This window comes from Mastigoproctus giganteus, chromosome 9 (genome assembly GCF_048544385.1).
Source record: "Mastigoproctus giganteus isolate SK-2022 chromosome 9, ASM4854438v1, whole genome shotgun sequence".
NCBI lineage: Eukaryota > Metazoa > Arthropoda > Arachnida > Uropygi > Thelyphonidae > Mastigoproctus > Mastigoproctus giganteus.
In genome coordinates this window covers 227,278,458-227,297,520 of record NC_143583.1, presented here as the reverse complement: position 1 = coordinate 227,297,520, position 19,063 = coordinate 227,278,458, and the positions used below count along the sequence as shown (strand labels likewise).

Here is a 19,063-nt window from a genome sequence, read left to right as displayed (position 1 = left end):
ATCTAGCTATAACTGAAGTCTTGTCTAGATGATCCTGCAGTGCTTCTATAACCAGTGCCTCCATTAACTTTCCAGGAACAGAAGTTAAACTCACAGGTCTATAATTACTTGTGTCAGCCTTTGATCCCCCTTTGTGAATTGGGGTCACATTTGCACATCTCCAGTCCATGGGTACCTCCCCTGAGTCCAAGGAAGCTCTCATAATTATGGCTAAGGGTTTGCTTACTTCCTTTGCTGCCTCCTTTAATATAACTGGATAGATCCCATCCACCCCAGGTGCCTTTCTTGTGTTTATCTTCAACAATTTCTCCTCCACTTTGCTCTCAGTTATTACAAGATTCTCTAGCTTACTGCTAGAGTTGAATACACCTCTGGCATTCCCCTCGCTGAATAACTCCTCATGTGTGAATGTTGATGCAAAATATTCATTTAGTTTGTTAGCTACCTGAGCTGGGTCATCAAGAGTTGAATCATCGATCTCAAGTGGACCAATCTGATTCTTCCCCTTCCTTCTAGAGTTTACATAAGTAAAGAACTCTTTGCTGTTTTTCTTCGCATCCCTTGCCAAGGATCTCTCGTAATCTGCCTTCGCCTGCCTAACCTCCTTTGTAACTTGGTTACAGATCAACTTGTATCTATCATAGGCATCTGTGTCACGTGTTAATTTGTATGTATCCCATGCATTTTTCTTTTCTGCCATATGCCTCATCAGTTCATCTGACATCCATTTAGGTCGAAACCTTGAACAATATTTCTTAGTTGGTATGTAAAGCCTAATAGCTTCCAAGATAAGTTCTTTGAATGCTTCCCATTTTGAATTTGCTGTTGGCAATATCATCAGTTAATCCCACTGTATAGAATTTAAATACTGTCTCAGTCCATTGTAGTCGCCTTTACGAAAGCAATACCCCTTCCCTTTACCCCTAATGGTAGTTACCTCTTTGAGTAACTCCCACTTCAGCACACTGTGGTCACTGCCACCAAGTGGTTCATTTATCTGCAGATTCTTAATGCATGAAGAATCACTACTGATAATCAAATCAAGAGTATTACTCCCTCTAGTTGCCTCCCTAACATGCTGATGTAGAAAACAATCATCCAATAAATCCACAAAAGCCTTGCTAGTGTGCGAGTGACCAGCCCCCAAATTCCAGTCAATATCTGGGAAATTAAAATCCCCCATTATAAGACTCTCTGATTTACTGCCCCACTCTATTTCTCCGAACAGTTTCTTATTATACTCATCAGAGTCATTATTCCTATAGCACACTCCTACTCTCAATTTTGATCTCCCAATGCTTATGTCACACCAAACTGACTCGACACTGCACTGTCCAGTGATTTCGAATAGCTTCACTTCCTTGGATTTTATGTGTTTTTTAACTAATAGCATAACCCCTCCTCCCTTCCTATCCTGTCTATCCTTTCTGTAGACATTGTACTCCCCAAATTCCAGTTCTGCATTCCTTATATCTGTGTGACACCACGTCTCTGAAATCCCCACAATATCTGCCTTTGATGTTTTGAGCAATACCTCAAATTCATCAAATTTATTTGCTAAACTCCTAGCATTGGTGTACACACAAGTATACATGCACCTGTTCTTTTTCTTAGCTACCCTAACACAACCCATGTGTTTACTTGTACCCCAATGATTCCCAGCAGTCTCTGAAATATCCTGCATCTTATTTTCCAGGCTGCGGCTCATTCCAATAGGAGCAGTGCAAAAATCACTTTCACCTCTGCCAGTGGCTACTGTTAATCTATTAGTCCTTGTATACCCCCAATCTAGCAGTTTTCTGACCCACCTAACACTGCCTCGATAGCATCAGCAAACATTCTTGCACCCTTTCTATTTAAGTGTATCCCATCCCTGTAGAAGCAGTCTCTCCTGTTAACAAGTACAGACCAGGCTGAAAAAAATTCTACCCCTTGAGCCCTGCACAATCTTTCCAGGGCCGAATTGATTGACAGGGCTCTCATCATATACTCCCTCCTATCGTGTCTGGGCAGAATTGCAGACACTTTCAATTTCAACCCTAATTCACGGCTTTTTTTCATCAGTGACCTGTACTTGTCAAGTAATTCCGCCGGTCTCCTACTCTTAATATCATTGACAAGACACTATGAGCTACTCTTGCAGACCTTCTGCACTAGGGATTGTTTCCCGGGATCCCGGCTGATTTTTGCTGTGGGATTTATCCCGAGATTTCCCGGTCTGAATTACTAACTTTAATAATCAATACTTAGTCTTGCACACACATTATATATATATATATATATAATGCATATATATATATATATATGTATATATGCAAACATTGTGCGCTGGCAAGATAAATAGTGTCTTCATAATTTGAGATATCGTCAGGAATAATGATGTGTATTATTTTAATTTAGAAAAATATTTATTTTCATACATTACATTTACAAAATATATATAAAGCAGAAAGCGAAAGGCCAGCACTTTCTTACATGTCTGTGTAATGTCATTGTCGTCATTTCTTGAGTCTCGACTCTTCTCCACTGAGTCAACTGAGTCGACTTGAGGTCTCGTACACATTCATGATTATACATGTAATTTGTCCTAAAAACATCCTCTTGCAGTTAAGCCGCTTTATATATATATTATTGTTTTAATATTTTGTGGTGATGGAGAGATCAAAAATATTTGTCTGGCAGTACTTCATTAAATGTAATAATAATGAAGAAGCAAAGTGTAGTCATTGTGGTGCAATGACTACACTTTGCTTCTTAAATGTAGAGGTTTTTCTACAAGTGGGTTGCTTCAGCATTTAAAAACTAAACATTCTATTGAGAAGCTTGCGTGTCAAATGATTGTAACCTCAAACGTTCTGTGGGGGATGAATATGGAGAAAGCTCTTTGAAATGTGTAAAAAGTTTTCATTCTCAGCCAACATTATTTAGTTTTTCAAAGAAATATACAAAAGAAGAAATCATTGCAAACCTTGTAGCTATAGATGGATTTCCTATCAGTGCCATATGTAAAAGTGAATTTATTCAGCAAGCATTCAGTGAAAAAGGTTTGCATCTTCCTAAAAATCCCAATCATGTCATGCAATTAGTGTATATATAGTATAATATTATAAAAGAAAATATAATAAAAGAAATTGAACAATCATTAAAAAATGGTAAGAGATTCAGCCATTCTCTAGACGAATATTCGTCCCTTAAAAACAAACGTTATTTAAATATCAATGTTCATCAAGATAAAGACAAATTTTGGAATCTAAGAATGATTGCTATTAATGGTAGAATAAATGCCGAAAAAATGGTTGAAGAAGTAAAGCAGAAGTTTATTGGAGTTTCAATTATCAATACAGCATCAATGGATGGGGCAAGTGTTATGGTGAAATTCGGACATTTAGCATTAGCATTAGTAGAGGCATATGATGCAAGAAAGAAAGCTTATTCAGCATCAGCCAAAAAAAAAACAAAAAAACCCACTCCCATTTCACCCCTCTGTTCTTTCGAGATACCTGTCCAGCTAAGCCTTAAACTTATTTAGGCTATCAACTTCCAAACAAGGGATGGAAGTTTGTTCCACCAACCAACTAGCCCGCTGGCTAAAGGCAAATTTCCGCATATCTATCCTACATCTGTCTTTCCTCAATTTGAATTTATGCCCTCTCAGGTGATTATTCTCAGCAAGAGGAAAGAATCCCATCGGCATTGAGCATGCTCAAACCATTCAAAGCTTTATTCACCTCTATCAGATCGCCTTGCCGGTGCCTAGTGTCCGTACATTGTAATTTGCAAAATTTAAGCCTTTCTTCATAAGAGCAACCCTTTGTTCCATTCACTAATCTTGTTGCCCTTCTCTGTACTCGTTCCAGCAGCTCTATATCCTTCTTGAAAGGAGGCCTCCAGACCTGTATACAGGACTCAAGGTGTGGCCTGACCATTGCCTTATACAAGGGAATAATCACCTCCTTATCCCTTCTAGAAAAATTCCTGAATATATCATTGACAAGACACCATGAGGTACTCTTGCAGCCGGTTTGCACTGTCAGAGAATTTCATATCTGCCTGCACAATTACCCCCAAGTTCTTTTCATTTTCTACCACTGTCAGTGTAATACCACAGAGTTGATACGTTGCTCTGGGGTTTCCCAGATGTAGTACTTAACATTTGTCAATGTTAAACTTCATTTGCCACCTCTCAGCCGATCTGCTCAAACTTTCCAGATCCTGTTGCAGTAGCATAGCATCAGTAGTGACCTTAACAACCCTGCCAACCTTTGTATCGTCTGCAAACTTGGACATTAAACTTGATATACCATCATCAATACCATTTATAAATACAGAAAACAACAATGTACCCAACACTGAATCCCAAGGAACTCCGCTAATAACATTAGTCCACGATAAGCAGTGCATCGATTACCACCCTTTCTTCTCCCACTCAACCATCCCATTTTCCCCTAGCAACAATTTTCATCCAGTTCTTTTGTGACAGCATCATAATATCCAATCAAATTGGTCAGGCAAGACTTTCCCTTAACAAAACCATGCTGTGTCTGAGCTATAACTGAAGTCTTGTCTAGATGATCCTGCAGTGCTTCTTTAACCATTACCTCCATTACTTTTCCTGGAACAGAAGTTAAACTCACAGGTCTATAATTACTTGTGTCAGCCTTTGTGAATTGCGGTCATATTTGCACATCTCCAGTCTGTGGGTACCTCCCCTGAGTCCAAAGAAGCTCTCATAATTATGGCTAACGATTTGTTTACTTCCTTTGTTGCCTCCTTTAATATAACTTGATAGATCCCATCCACCCCGGGTGCCTTTTTTATGTTTATCCTCAACAATTTCTCCTCTACTTTCCTCTCAGTTATTACGAAATCATCTAGCTCACTGCCAGAGTTTACTTCGCCTCTGGCATTCCCTTTCCTTAATAACTCCTCATGTGTGAATGTAGATGCAAAATACTCATTTACTTTGTTAGCCACCTGAGCAGGATCCTCCACTGTTGAACCATCAATATCCATCGGACCAATCTGATTCATCCCTTTCCTTCTAGAGTTTACATAGGTAAAGAATTCTTTTCTGTTTTTCTTTGCAGCCTTTGCTGATTCCTCATAATCTGCCTTTGCCTGCCTAATCTCCTTAGTGACCTTTTTACAGACCAACTTATATCTATTATAGGCTTCCATGTCACCCATTAATTTATATGTATCCCCTGCATTTTTCTTCTCTGCCATACGTCTCAGGAGTTCATCTGACATCCATTTAGGCATAAACCTTGAACAATATTTCTTAGTTGGTATGTAAAGCCTAGTAGCTTCCAAGATAAGTTCTTTGAATACTTCCCATTTTGAATTTGCTGTTGGTAACATCATCAGTTGTGGTCCCACTGTATAGAATTTAAATACTGTCTCAGATCATCGTAGTTGCCTTTACGAAAGCATAAACCCTTCTCTTTACCCCTGATGGTAGTTACCTCTTTGAGTAAATCCCACTTCAGCACACTGTGATCACTGCCACATAGTGGTTCCTTTATCTGCATATTCTTAATACATGAGGAATCACTACTGATAATCAGATCAAGAGTATTACTCCCTCTAGTTGCCTCACGAACATGCTGATGTAGAAAACAATCATCCAATAAATCCACAAAAGCCTTGCTAGTGTGTGAGTGACCAACCCACAAAATCCAGTCAATATCTGGGAAATTAAAATCCTCCATTATAAGACTCTCTGATTTATGGGCCCACTCTATTTCCTTGTACAGTTTCTTATTATACTCATCAGAGTCATTAGGCCTATAGCACACTCCTACTTTCAATTTTGATCTCCCAGTGCTTATGCCATACCAAACTGACTCGACACTGCACTCTCCATCGATGTCGACTGGCTTCACTTCCTTGGATTTTTTGTGTTTCTTAACTAATAGCATAACCCCTCCTCTCTTCCTGTCCTGTCTATCCTTTCTGTAGACATTGTACTCCCCAAATTCCAGTTCTACATTGCTTATATCTGTGTGACAACATGTCTCTGATAACCAACAATATCAGTCTTACCCAACAATATCTGTCTTTGATGTTTTGAGCAATACCTCAAATTCATCAAATTTATTTACCAAACTCCTAGAATTGGTGTACACGCAAGTATTCCTGCACCTCTTCCCATTCTTAGCTACCCTAACGCAACCTGTGTGTTTACTTGTACCGCAATGACTCCCAGCAGTCTGAAATATTCTGCATCTTGTTTTCCAGGTTGCTGCTCATTCAAATAGAAGCAGTGCAAGAATCACTTTCACCACTGCCAGTGGCTACTGTTAATCTATTAGTCCTTGTATCCCCCTTCAAAGCTAGCAGTTTTCCGACCCACCTAACACTGCCTCGATAGCATCAGCAAATATTCTTGCACTGTTTCTATTTAAGTGTTTCCCAACCCTGTAGAAGCAGCTCTCCCATTAGCAATCTAAGTTGATAGCTGATGTTCACAATCTAAGTTGATAGATTGTGAACATCAGCTTTGCTATGCCCGCAGTATACACCTTACAATATGCAACGTTCTATAGAAGAGATGGAATAATTCGGAAGGTAATTGAGGTAGAAACAACTGAAGACATTGAGGAAGATTTAGAAGAGGATGAATCGTAAAATTACTATTCAAATCTAAGCTGTTGTTGTTGTTGTTGTTGTTGTTGTTATTTGGTTTTTAGGAGCATTAGCAACTAAGGCCATATTGCTCCGGGATATGCAGTGGTCATTCCCTGACCTTTCCGCATCCTCCGTATTTGGTGGTGACGGGCTCGAACCCCGGTCTAATCAAGAAGCGTGTACTACGCACTGCTGCTCCTTCCCACCTGGCTACGGACGCGCCTCAAATCTAAGCTTCAAAAACAATCCTGATAAGGAACAAAATATGTGGTTGCAGAGATGACCTATTCCCCGGTGCATTAAACATAGCTAATATCATTAATGAAGGTAGAATGATTGTGAAAATGGTTCGAAAATCTCCCTTGAAAAATGATACTCTTCAGAATTATGTTAAATCTTCATTCAAGCAAGAAAATTTAAGCCTAGTACTCGATTCTAAAACTAGATGGAACAGTTTGGTAGCCATGTTAGAATGATTCTTACAGTTAAAATCTCAAATAGAAAAAACAGTGATTGACTATAACATGAAAAATCGAGTATGTGAAACAGAGTATACAGCTCTTAATGACTTTTTGCGTTCGTTTAAATCCGTCGAAATTGGATCGCAAAACCTTTGCAGTCGTGATGCGACACTTCTTACTGCAGAGAGAGTTTTTTTCTTTCATCATACAAGAACGTTTTGAGCAAAATTCTATCTTTTTGAGAAAAGTTCAGGAAGCACTAATTTTAAGGATAAACAAGAGAAGACAAAAAAGCTTTGGTTGGATTATTGAAATATATAAAAACTGGAAAAACGTATTATAAAAAAAATAGTAGAAACAGAGTTCAACCATTTCCAAGAAAGTCAGCCTTGTTGGTTACAGCAAAGTGAATAATAACTCATCTTTTGTTTTCCTCTTCTGAATCATCGCAATCTGATTCATCACATTCCGACTCTGAGAAAGAGTGTGACAGTGGCGAAAGACAGCAGATGCTTTGCGAGAAATTGGCGCACCAAATCAAAAACAAACTGAATGTGTTTCTAAAGACCTTCAACATGAAGCTGAAGGTCAATCACTTGCAAAGAATATATCCAAGGATTTTGAAATCTTTGAAGCAACTGGTGAAAAAATATCAAATGTATTAAAATTAATGTACGCTCTCAAATCCATACCACCAACAAGTGTAGAAGCTGAAAGGTCCTTTTCGGCTGCAGGACTGTTTATAACCAAACTTAGAACTAGACTCAGTGATAAAAGTATAAATGGCCTGTGTTTCTTACGTTCATATTACATGTCAATTGCCAAATCAGTTTCAAAATAAACTAAAGTGAAATAAATTTTTGTTTAACAACGTAGTCACTAGTCTCTCAAGGTTTAAAAAGAACATGTTAAGTTTCTCAAAAGTAAGTTTTGAATTCGTTTCAATTTGTAGTTTATATATATATATATATATGTGTGTGTGAATAAAGGAAATGCTGTGAAATTTTCAGTTTTAATTCCACCTACAATAATCCTGGGATACCGGGAAAAGAACTTTTTTTTTATCCTGGGATCCTGGGATTACCGAAATCCTGGAAAAAGACAATCCCTAGTCTGCATTGCTCAGAAAACTTCATATCTGCCTGCACAATTACCCCCAGGTCCTTGTTGTTCTCTACAACTGTTAGTGTAGTATCAACCACAGAGTTGATACGTCACTCTGGGGTTACTGCTTCCCATATGTAGTACTTTGCATTTATCAATGTTAAACTTCATTTGCCACCTCTCAGCCCATCTGCCCAACTTTTCTAGATCCTTTTGCAGCAGCGTACTGTTATTAGTGCTTAACAACCCTGCCAACCTTTGTATTGTCTGCAAACTTGGACATTAAGCTTGATATACCATCATCAGTATCATTTATAAATACAGAAAACAACAATAGACCAACACTGAACCTTGAGGGACTCCACTAATAACATTAGTCCATGATGAGCAATGTCCATTGATTACCTCTCTTTGTCTTCTCCCACTCAACCATCCCTTTATCCATAGCAGAAATTTGCCTCCAATGTCACACTGCTCCAATTTGTTCAGCAGTCTTCCATGTGCAGCAGTATCATAAGCCTTCTAAGATCCAAATATATGATATGAAAGTTATTCCCTGCATCCAGTTCCTTTGTGACCACATCATAGTATCCAATCAAATTGGTCAGGCAAGACTTTCTCTTAAAAAAACCATGCTGTGTCCGAGCTATAACTGAAGTCTTGTCTAGATGATCCTGCAGTGTTTCTTTAACCAGTGCCTCCATTAATTTTCCTGGAACAGAAGTTAAACAAACTAACAGGTCTATAATTACTTCTGTTGCCGTTGATCCTCCTTTGTGAATTGCAGTCACATTTGCACATCTCCAGTCCATGGGTACCTCCCCTGAGTCCAAAGAAGCTCTCATAATTATGGCTAAGGGTTTGCTTACTTCCTTGGCTGTCTCCTTTATTATAACTGGATAGATTCCATCCACCCCGGGTGCCTTTTTTATGTTTATTTTCAACAATTTTTCCTTCACTTACCCCTCAGTTATTACAAAATCATCTAGCTCACTGCCAGAGTTTAATTCACCTCTGGCATTCCCCTCCTTAAATAACTCCTCGTGTGTGAATGTAGATGCAAAATACTCATTTAGTTTGTTAGCCACCTGAGCAGGATCATCAACAGTTCAATATCCAGTGGACCAATCTGAATTGTAAAAATATGTGTCAAATATAGGAAATAAGTGCTATATCCTTAAATTCATAAGAACCTACTGTTCTTCTGAATTGGCTTCTATAATTCCTGCTCTCTCTTTCAAAGCAGTCCGAACACAGGCCGTTACCAGTCAACATCCTTTTATCAGTGACACTATTAGTCTTAGAGTAGAGCAGCAGCAACTCATTATTTACCTATTACATATGTTTTTTTTTTGGCTGGTGCAGCATAAGCCTCAGGCATCCTTGCACCATATGGCTAATAATAATAATGAAAGTCAGTATTTTTCTTTCAGCTATATCAAGTGTACCATTCTGTGATCACTTCCAACATTTATCTTGTTCAGGATGGTAACGTATATCTTCTGTTAGTGGCTGACAATATGTGCCGAGAAACATGGCCTTAGTTACTGATGCTCCTGAAACCCAACAACAACTGAAATTAATATATAAATATTTATTATAAATTTTAAAAGAATAAAAGAGATTACCTGAATCAGGTGTGTATAATAACTTGAAGATGATGCCCTCCAAATATAAATGGCTAAAATAATTTTAATGAATTCTTGCACTCACAGCCTATGAATGATTTGGCCTACCCTGGGATTGAAGGAGAAGGATCCCAAAATATCAAACCATCCCATGAAACTCTGAGTGATAGAAGAAATCGTGTCAAAATAATTAATTAAAATTTAACCAAAAACAAAAGAATTGATCACGGTGATGATATAAATGAAAATTACAGCAACAAAATAATTAAAAACTATTTTACAAGATTTCTTTCCTTAAGCAGACTAGGTTTCTTGACTGACCATCACAGGTTGGAAATGACACGAGGTGCATGTGAGCGTCAAGATATTAATAGGAGATTATTTGTCCTGGCGCATTTGTATATACAAATATACAAATATATTTTGTATATTTGTATATAGGGCAAAACTTTAGCCAGGACAAAACTACTCAAGAAAACTACTCTTTTATCTAGATTAAATAAAAATGAAGTCATAGCTTTGTGGAAGCTTTGGGAAAATAACAACATCGTCATTCAAAGGGCAGATAAGGGAGACATGGTGGTCATACTCAATAGACTAGACTATGTCAATAAATTAGATTGCATTGTATCGGACATCTCAACTTCTCAGGAGGTAGACACGGCTATATTTTCAAATTTAGTTAACCAATATAACAAAACACTAACTTCATACCGAAAAAGTGATTTCGTTTCAATGACTCAAGTAAAACAACTGAAAGCTAGGACATATAATATTCCTGTACTTTTCGGACAAGCAAACCTCCATAAACCCATCTGACCCATTCGCCCGATAGTGTCTTACAGAAAATCTGCATTTTCGCACTTAGCCACATATTTGTACATTATAAAACTCTTTAGACAGATAATAAAATTTGGCATTAAGAACTATGACACATTATTTAATAGTCTTAAAGATTTCAAAAACCGCAGCAACAATAAATCATTTTTGTTAGATGTAACTTCTTTGTATGCGAATGTTAATGTTGAATACGCACATGATATTTTTTTGGGAGCTACTGAATAATAATACTATAATTAGGATAAATCATACTAAATTGCAAACAAAATAAATTTTCTATTTAATTAAACCTGTGTCTGAAGTTGATTATATTACCATTCAGGGCAAGATATATAAGCAAATTTTTGGTTTGCCAATGGGTCTAAGCTTGAGTGGCCTAATATTGGAGATTTATTTGGCTAACATTGAACATATACACTTAACGCAGTTTCTTCCCTGGATTACCTATTATGGGAGATATCTTGATGATGTGCTTATTATCACTGATGATAACACCACTGAAGACATTTTGCAGACATTTAATAATGTTCGTATGAAATTACATTTTACACTGGAAAAGGAACACGAAGGATCAAAGTTTTTAAATTTCTTAAATTTTACACTCTTGATACTAATAAAATACAATCCAACATTTACCGTAAATCTACAAATACCGGTATATCTTTCTCCACTATAAGAGTTATCACCCATTTGCTTACAAAAGATCCATCATATTTAAGAATTTAGAAATTGAACTATTAACTAACAGGTTTTTAAGCAGAGGTTATCCTCTCACTACCATTAATCAAATAAAATTGCAAGCAAAAGACAAGTCACAAAATATCACACAAAGCAATAAAATCAGTAATAAAAAATACTTAATTTCCATACCATCTCAGAACAATGGCACAAGCAGTTTAGACTCTTTAAAGATACGGAATTTAAAATTGTAGCAAAAACTATGCAGAAACCACATTTTATACTAAAAAATCACACTGCCTTTTCTTTTTTTTCAGTACAAGTAAATGACCTCATAAATATTACATTTCATGTAGCAAATGCAACTCATCTTATCAAGATTTGACCTGGTGTACCCTAGATTAGAGAGTGAAGCAACATGACATGTCTGTCCATACTTCATGTGCAACTGCATCAAAATTGGCTTTTTATGCTGCGATTGAAAGTCATACCTTTCTAATTAATGAGGCAAAAATTCTGAACATCCAACATCTATACAAAGTTATTTAATCGCCAAAATCCTGGAAATGAAATTGCACAAAAATTCTATCAACCTTTGGCGTCCCTATCTCATTTTGGATTCATGGTTGTTTATACGCATGCTCCAGGACAAATAATCTTCTACTAATATCTTGACACACATGCACACCTTGCATCATTACCAAACTGTGATTAAGATGGTCAGTCAGAAAGCCTAGTCTGCTTAAGGAAGGAAACGTCTTGTAAAATAATTTTAATTTATATCATTGCCGTGATTATAATTAATATCATTGCCATGATCAATTCTCTTGTTTTTGGTTAAATTTTAATTAATTATTTTCACACGATTAATTATTTTAATTAATTATTTTGAAGTTGACGGACCCCAGGTTGAGGTCCCTCTCCTTCGAACCCAGGGTATGTCAAATCATTCATGGTACTGTGAGTGCAAGAAATCATTAAAATTATTTTGGCCTGTTTATATTTGGAGAGCATCATCTTGAAGTTATTCTATGAACCTGATTGAGGTAGTAACACTGTTTTATATTAATAAATATTTATTACAAAAGCTTTCAAACAAAAAGCCATCGTGGCTGTAATTTTGAAAAAATTATATTCACATTTATTCTGGTATTCATTTTCCCTACCAGAATTTCTCATTTCTTATTAGTAATTTAATTTCTAGTGTGTGTGAGTGTGAGTGTGATGGTTTTCAGTTTAGCAATCCATCAATTCTTCATATATTATCAGGTAAAGAAAGTGAAATGGCAAAAAAAGGAAAATGCAGAAAATGTGTTGGAGGTTCTACTAATATCTCAGAAGCTGATGAACTGGATGGCTGTGGTAACTGTAAAAGTCATCAACAACCATGTCCATGTAATGGGTAAGCTTTCTTTTTAATCTTAAGATCATATATCATGCTGTCTGTTAACTGCAGAGTTATCATATGAAATGTTTATTTTTAATTTGTATTAAAAGTGTCCTTCAGTTTTCAGGTTCAATTCCACTACTCCCCATAAAAATGTTTTTTATTTATTAGATTTTTTTAGAATTTGTTAACAGGCCATTACCGCCATTGTTATACGATATAATGTTATATCCCATATTAGATAGCATTAGCTTAGTATATAATATTATCAATTAATCAGTAAAATTTATTAATCTTGTTAAACTTCACTGTTAAATAATTGTACTTTTTTTAACTAAATACATATAACGACTTAGATTTCATAAACGTAACATTATTAATTAATACATAACTTGATACGGAAATTATATGATGAAACAGCGATAATACTTGATACTGAAAAAAAAAAAAAAAAAAATGTATATATATATATATATATATATATATATATATATATATATACATAGTATTATAACTGCATTGGGATATAAGATTAAGGTTATAATTTTTTTACTGAAATTCAAACGGAATTGTGAACTCATGACTCAGACCAGAGCAGCAAAGCAAAAGGCTCAAGCTAATGGGAGTGCTGTGGCTCAGGAAAGAACTGAGGAGGGGGGGGGGGCAGTTTCCCCCTGAATCACAGCCTTTTAAAATGCACTGCTTTTTTGATATTTGTGTGAACAATCAGATATGGGACATGATATTGCCAAGAGGAATGTCTTTGTGTGTGTGTGCACGATGTAAGGAGTGTGAGGAAATCAGGCGATAACTCAGTGTTGTTATGGGCCTATATGAGAGCTTGAAGGACAGGGAGGATACCCTCAAAGTATCTAAATTGAGGGGCTCATCAAGCTCACAGCTTAAAATTGATCATCACGCAATACAGCGGCAACCCCCAATGCACAATGTGCTGGTCCCACAGGAACTAATAGTTGTCACTGACTCTAATGTCAGGGAAACAGGGAACATGGTATGTAAAAAGGATAGGTGGAACAGGAACAGGGAATGTCTGCCAGGGTTAAAGGTTGATGACGTTGTAGGGCAGATATCTTTTAAGGGCACAAAAGGTGATATTGTTGTACCTGTCGGCACTAATGATATTAAGAGTAGGAGACCGACAGAATTACAGGTCAATGTTGAAAAAAAAGCCGTGCATTATCGTTGAATTTGAAAGTGTTTGCAATTCTGCCCAGACACGATAGGAGTGAGTATATGATGAGAGCCTTGTCGATCAATTCGGCCCTGGAAAGATTGTGCAAGGCTCAAGGGGTAGAATTTTTTTCAGCGTGGTCTGTACTTGTTAACAGAAGAGACTGCTTCTACAGGGATGGGATACACTAAATAGAAAGGGTGCAAGAATATTTGCTGATGCTATCGAGACAATGTTAGGTGGCTCGGAAAACTGCTAGTTGGGGTACAAGGACTAATAGATTAACAGAGGTGAAAGTGATTCTTGCACTGCTTCTATTGGAACGAGCAGAAGCCTGGAAAACAAGATGCAGGGGATTTCAGAGACTGTTGGGAGTCATTGTGGTCATTGTGGGGAGTCATTGTTGGGTGCATGTATACTTGCATGTACACTAATGCTAGGAGTTTGGTAAATAAATTTGATGAATTTGATGTATTGCTCAAAGCATCAAAGGCAGATATTGTTGGGATATCAGAGATGTGGTGTCACACAGATATAAGGAATGCAGAATTGGAATTTGGGGAGTACAACATCTACAGAAAGGATAGGCAGAATAGGAAGGGAGAAGGGGTTATGCTATTAGTTAAGAAACATATAAAATCCAAGGAAGTGAAGCCAGTCAACATCGTTAGACAGTGCAGTGTTGAGTCAGTTTCGTGTGACATAAGCATTGGGAGATCAAAATTGAGAGTAGGAGTGTGCTATAGGCCTAATGACTCTCATGAGTATAATAAGAAACTATACAGGGAAATAGAGTGGGTTAGTAGATCAGAGAGTCTTAAAATGGGGGATTTTAATTTCCTAGATATTGACTGGAATTTGTGGGTTGGTCACTCACACACTAGCAAGGCTTTTGTGGATTTATTGGATGATTGTTTTCTACATCAGCATGTTCAGGAGGCAACTAGAGGGAGTAATACTCTTGATTTGATTATCAGTAGTGATTCTTCATGCATTAAGAATCTGCAGATAAAGGAACCACTAGGTGGTAGTGATCACAGTGTGCTGAAGTGGGATTTACTCAAAGAGGTAACTACCATCAGGGGTAAAGGGATGGGTTATTGCTTTCGTAAAGGCGACTATGATGGACTGAGACAGTATTTAAATTCTCTACAGTGGGACCAACTGATGATAACAACAGGAAATTCAAAATAGGAAGCATTCAAAGAACTTACCTTGGAAGCTACTAGGCTTTACATACCAAATAAGAAATATTGTCCAAGGTTTAGGCCTAAATGGTTGTCAGATGAACTAATGAGACATATGGCAGAGAAGAAAAATGCATGGGATACATATAAATTAATACGGGACACAGAAGCCTATGATAGATATAAGTTGATCTGTAACCAAGTTACAAAGGAAGTTAGGCAGGCAAAGGCAGATTACGAGAAATCTTTGGCAAGGGATCCAAAGAAAAACAGAAAAGAGTTAGCATTACCATTAGTAGAGGCATTTGATGCAAGAAAGCAAGCTTATGCAGCATCAGCCAAAAAAAAAAAAAAAAAAACCCACTTCCACTTCACCCCTCTGTTCGTTCAAAATACCTGTCCAGCTGAGCCTTAACCTTATTTAGGCTATCAACCTCCACCACAAGGGATGGCAGTCTGTTCCACCAACCAACCACCCGCTGGCTAAAGGCAAATTTCCGCACGTCTATCCTACATCTGTCTTTCCTCAATTTGAATTTATGCCCTCTCAGGTGAATTTTCTGAGCTAGAGGAAGAATCCCATCAGCATTGAGCATGCTTAAACCATTCAAGGCTTTATACACCTCTATCAGATCACCTCGCTGGTGCCTAGTCTCCAGACACAGTAATTTGTAAAACTTAAGTCTTTCTTCGTAAGAGCACCCCTTTGTTGCATTCACTAATCTTGTTGCCCTTCTCTGCTCTACATCCTTCTTGAAATGAGGCTTCCAGACCTGTATACAGTACTCTAGGTGTGGTCTGACCATTGCCTTATACAAGGGAATAATCACGTCCTTATCCCTGCTGGAAAAATTCCTGTATATCATTGACAATACTCCATGAGCTACTCTTGCAGCCCGTCTGCACTGCTTAGACAACTTCATATCTGCCTGCACAACCACTCCCAAGTCCCTTTCATTCTCTACGACTGTCAGTGTAGTACCACAGATTTGATACATTGCTCTGGGGTTGCTGTTTCCCATGTGTAGTACTTTACATTTGTCAATGTTAAACTTCATTTGCCACCTCTCAGCCCATCTGCTCAGCCTTTCCAGATCCTGTTGCAGCAGCATAGTATCAGTAGTGTCCTTGAAAACCCTGCCGACCTTTGTATCGTCTGCAAACTTGGACATTAAGCTTGATATACCATCATCAATATCATTTATAAATATAGAAAACAATAATGGACCCAACACTGAGCCCTGAGGGACTCCACTAATAACATTAGTCCACGATGAGCAGTGTCCATTGATTACCACTCTCTGTCTTCTCCCGCTCAGTTCTTTACTTATGTAAACTCTAGAAAGAAGGGTGAATCAGATTGGTCCACTTGATATTGATGGTTCAACTGTTGATGATCCTGCTCAGGTAGCTAACAAACTAAATGAATATTTTGCATCTACATTCGCCCACGAGGAGTTATTTAAGGATGGGAATGCCAGAGGTGAATTAAACTCTGCAAGTGAGCTAGATGATTTTGTAATCATCTAGAACGTCTACAGAAAGGATAGACTGTATAGGAAGGGAGGAGGGGTTATGCTATTAGTTAAGAAATACATAAAATCCAAGGAAGTGAAGCCAGTACACATCGCTGGACAGTGCAGTGTCGAGTCAGTTTGGTGTGACATAAGCATTGGGAGATCAAAATTGAGAGTAGGAGTGTGCTATAGGCCTAATGACTCTGATGAGTATAATAAGAAACTGTACAGGGAAATAGAGTGGACCAGTAAATCAGAGAGTCTTATAATGGGAGATTTTAATTTCCCAGATATTGACTGGAATTTGTCTACTGGTCACTCACACACTAGCAAGCTTTTGTGGATTTATTGGATGATTGTTTCCTACATCAGCATGTTCGGGAGGCAACTAGAGGGAGTAATATTTTTGATTTGATTATCAGCAGTGATTCTTCATGCATTAAGAATCTGCAGATAAATGAACCACTAGGTGGCAGTGATCACAGTGTGCTGAAGTGGGATTTACTCAAAGAGGTAACTACCATTAGGGGTAAAGGGAAGGGTTATTGCTTCCGTGAAGGCGACTACGATGGACTGATACAGTATTTAAATTCTATACAGTGGGACCAACTGATGATGTTACCAACAGCAAATTCAAAATGGGAAGCATTCAAAGAACTTATCTTGGAAGCTACTAGGCTTTACATACCAACTAAGAAATATTGTTCAAGGTTTAGGCCAAAATGGATGTCAGATGAACTAATGAGGCATATGGTAGAGAAGAAAAATGCATGGGATACTTACAAATTAACACATGACACAGAAGCCTATGATAGATACAAGTTGATCTGTAACCAAGTTACAAAGGAGGTTAGGCAAGCGAAGGCAGATTACGAGAAATCTTTGGCAAGGGATGCAAAGAAAAACAGCAAAGAGTTCTTTATTTATGTAAACTCTAGAAGGAAGGGGATGAATCAGATTGGTCCACTTGATATCGATGGGTCAACTGTTGATGATCCTGCTCAGTTATCTAACAAACTAAATGAATATTTTACATCGACATTCACACATCAGGAGTTATTTAGCGAGGGGAAAGCCAGAGGTGTATTCAACTCTAGCAGTAAGCTAGAGAATCTTTTAATAACTGAGAGTAAAGTGGAGGAGAAATTGTTGAAGATAAACACAAGAAAGGCACCTGGGGTGGATGGGATCTATACAGTTATATTAAAGGAGGCAGCAAAGGAAGTAAGCAAACCCTTAGCCATAATAATGAGAGCTTCCTTGGTCTCAGTGGAGGTACCCACAGACTGGAGATGTGCAAATGTCACTCCAATTCACAAAGGAGGATCAAAGGCTGACACAAGTAATTATAGACCTGTGAGTTTAACTTCTGTTCCAGGAAAATGAATGGAGGCACTAGTTAAAGAAGCACTGCAGGATCATCTAGACAAGACTTCAGTTATAGCTCGGACACAGCATGGTTTTGTTAAGGGAAAGTCTTGCCTGACCAATCTGATTGGATACTATGATGCAGTCACAAAAGAACTGGATGCGGGGAATAACTTTGATATTATATACTTGGATCTTAGAAAGGCTTTTGATACTGTTGCACATGGAAGACTGCTGCCAAATTGAAGCAGTGTGGCATTGGAGGCAAATTGCTGCTATGGATAAAGGGGTGGTTGAGGGGGAGAAGGCAAAGAGTGGTAATCAATGGACACTGCTCATCGTGGACTAATGTTATTAGTGGAGTCCCTCAGGGGTCAGTGTTGGGTCCATTATTGTTTTCTGTATTTATAAATAATATTGATGATGGTATATTCAGCTAAATGTCCAAGTTTGCAGACGATACAAAGGACACTACTGACTCCATGCTGCTGCTTGCGCTGCAACAGGATCTGGAAAGGTTGAGCAGATGGGCTGAGAGGTGGCAAATGAAGTTTAACATTGACAAATGTAAAGTACTACACATGGGAAACAGCAACCCCAGAGCAACGTATCAACTCTGTGGTACAACACTGACAGTGGTAGAGAATTAAACGGGAGATATGAAATTCTCTGAGCAGTGCAGACTGGCTGCAAAAGTAGCTCATGGTGTATTGTCAATGATATATAGGAATTTTTATAGCAGGGATAAGGAGGTGATTATTCCCTTGTATAAGGCAATGGTCAGGTAACACCTAGAGTACTGTATGCAGGTCTGAAGGCCTCATTTCAAGAAGGATGTAGAGCTGCTGGAACGAGTACAGAGAAGGGCAGCAAGATTAGTGAATGGAACAAAGGGGTGCTCTTACGAAGAAAGGCTTAAATTTTGCAAATTATAGTGTCTGGAGACTAGGCACCAGCGAGGTGATCTGTTAGAGATGTATAAGGCCTTGAATGGTTTGAGCATGCTCAATGCTGATGGGATTCTTCCTCTCACTGAGAATAATCACCTGAGAGGGCATAAATTCAAATTGA

General features: G+C 37.8%; 1 protein-coding gene across 1 annotated transcript in view; it reads left to right on the top strand.

Moving 5' to 3' along the window:
- Positions 1-19,063, top strand: part of LOC150081151 (uncharacterized) — a 157,123-nt gene that overhangs the window by 67,472 nt on the left and 70,588 nt on the right. Inside the window, exon 3 of the mRNA XM_090380945.1 lies at positions 12,611-12,743. Coding sequence (XP_090237071.1) covers positions 12,611-12,743 — 133 coding nt within the window. The remainder of the gene's footprint in view (positions 1-12,610; positions 12,744-19,063) is intronic.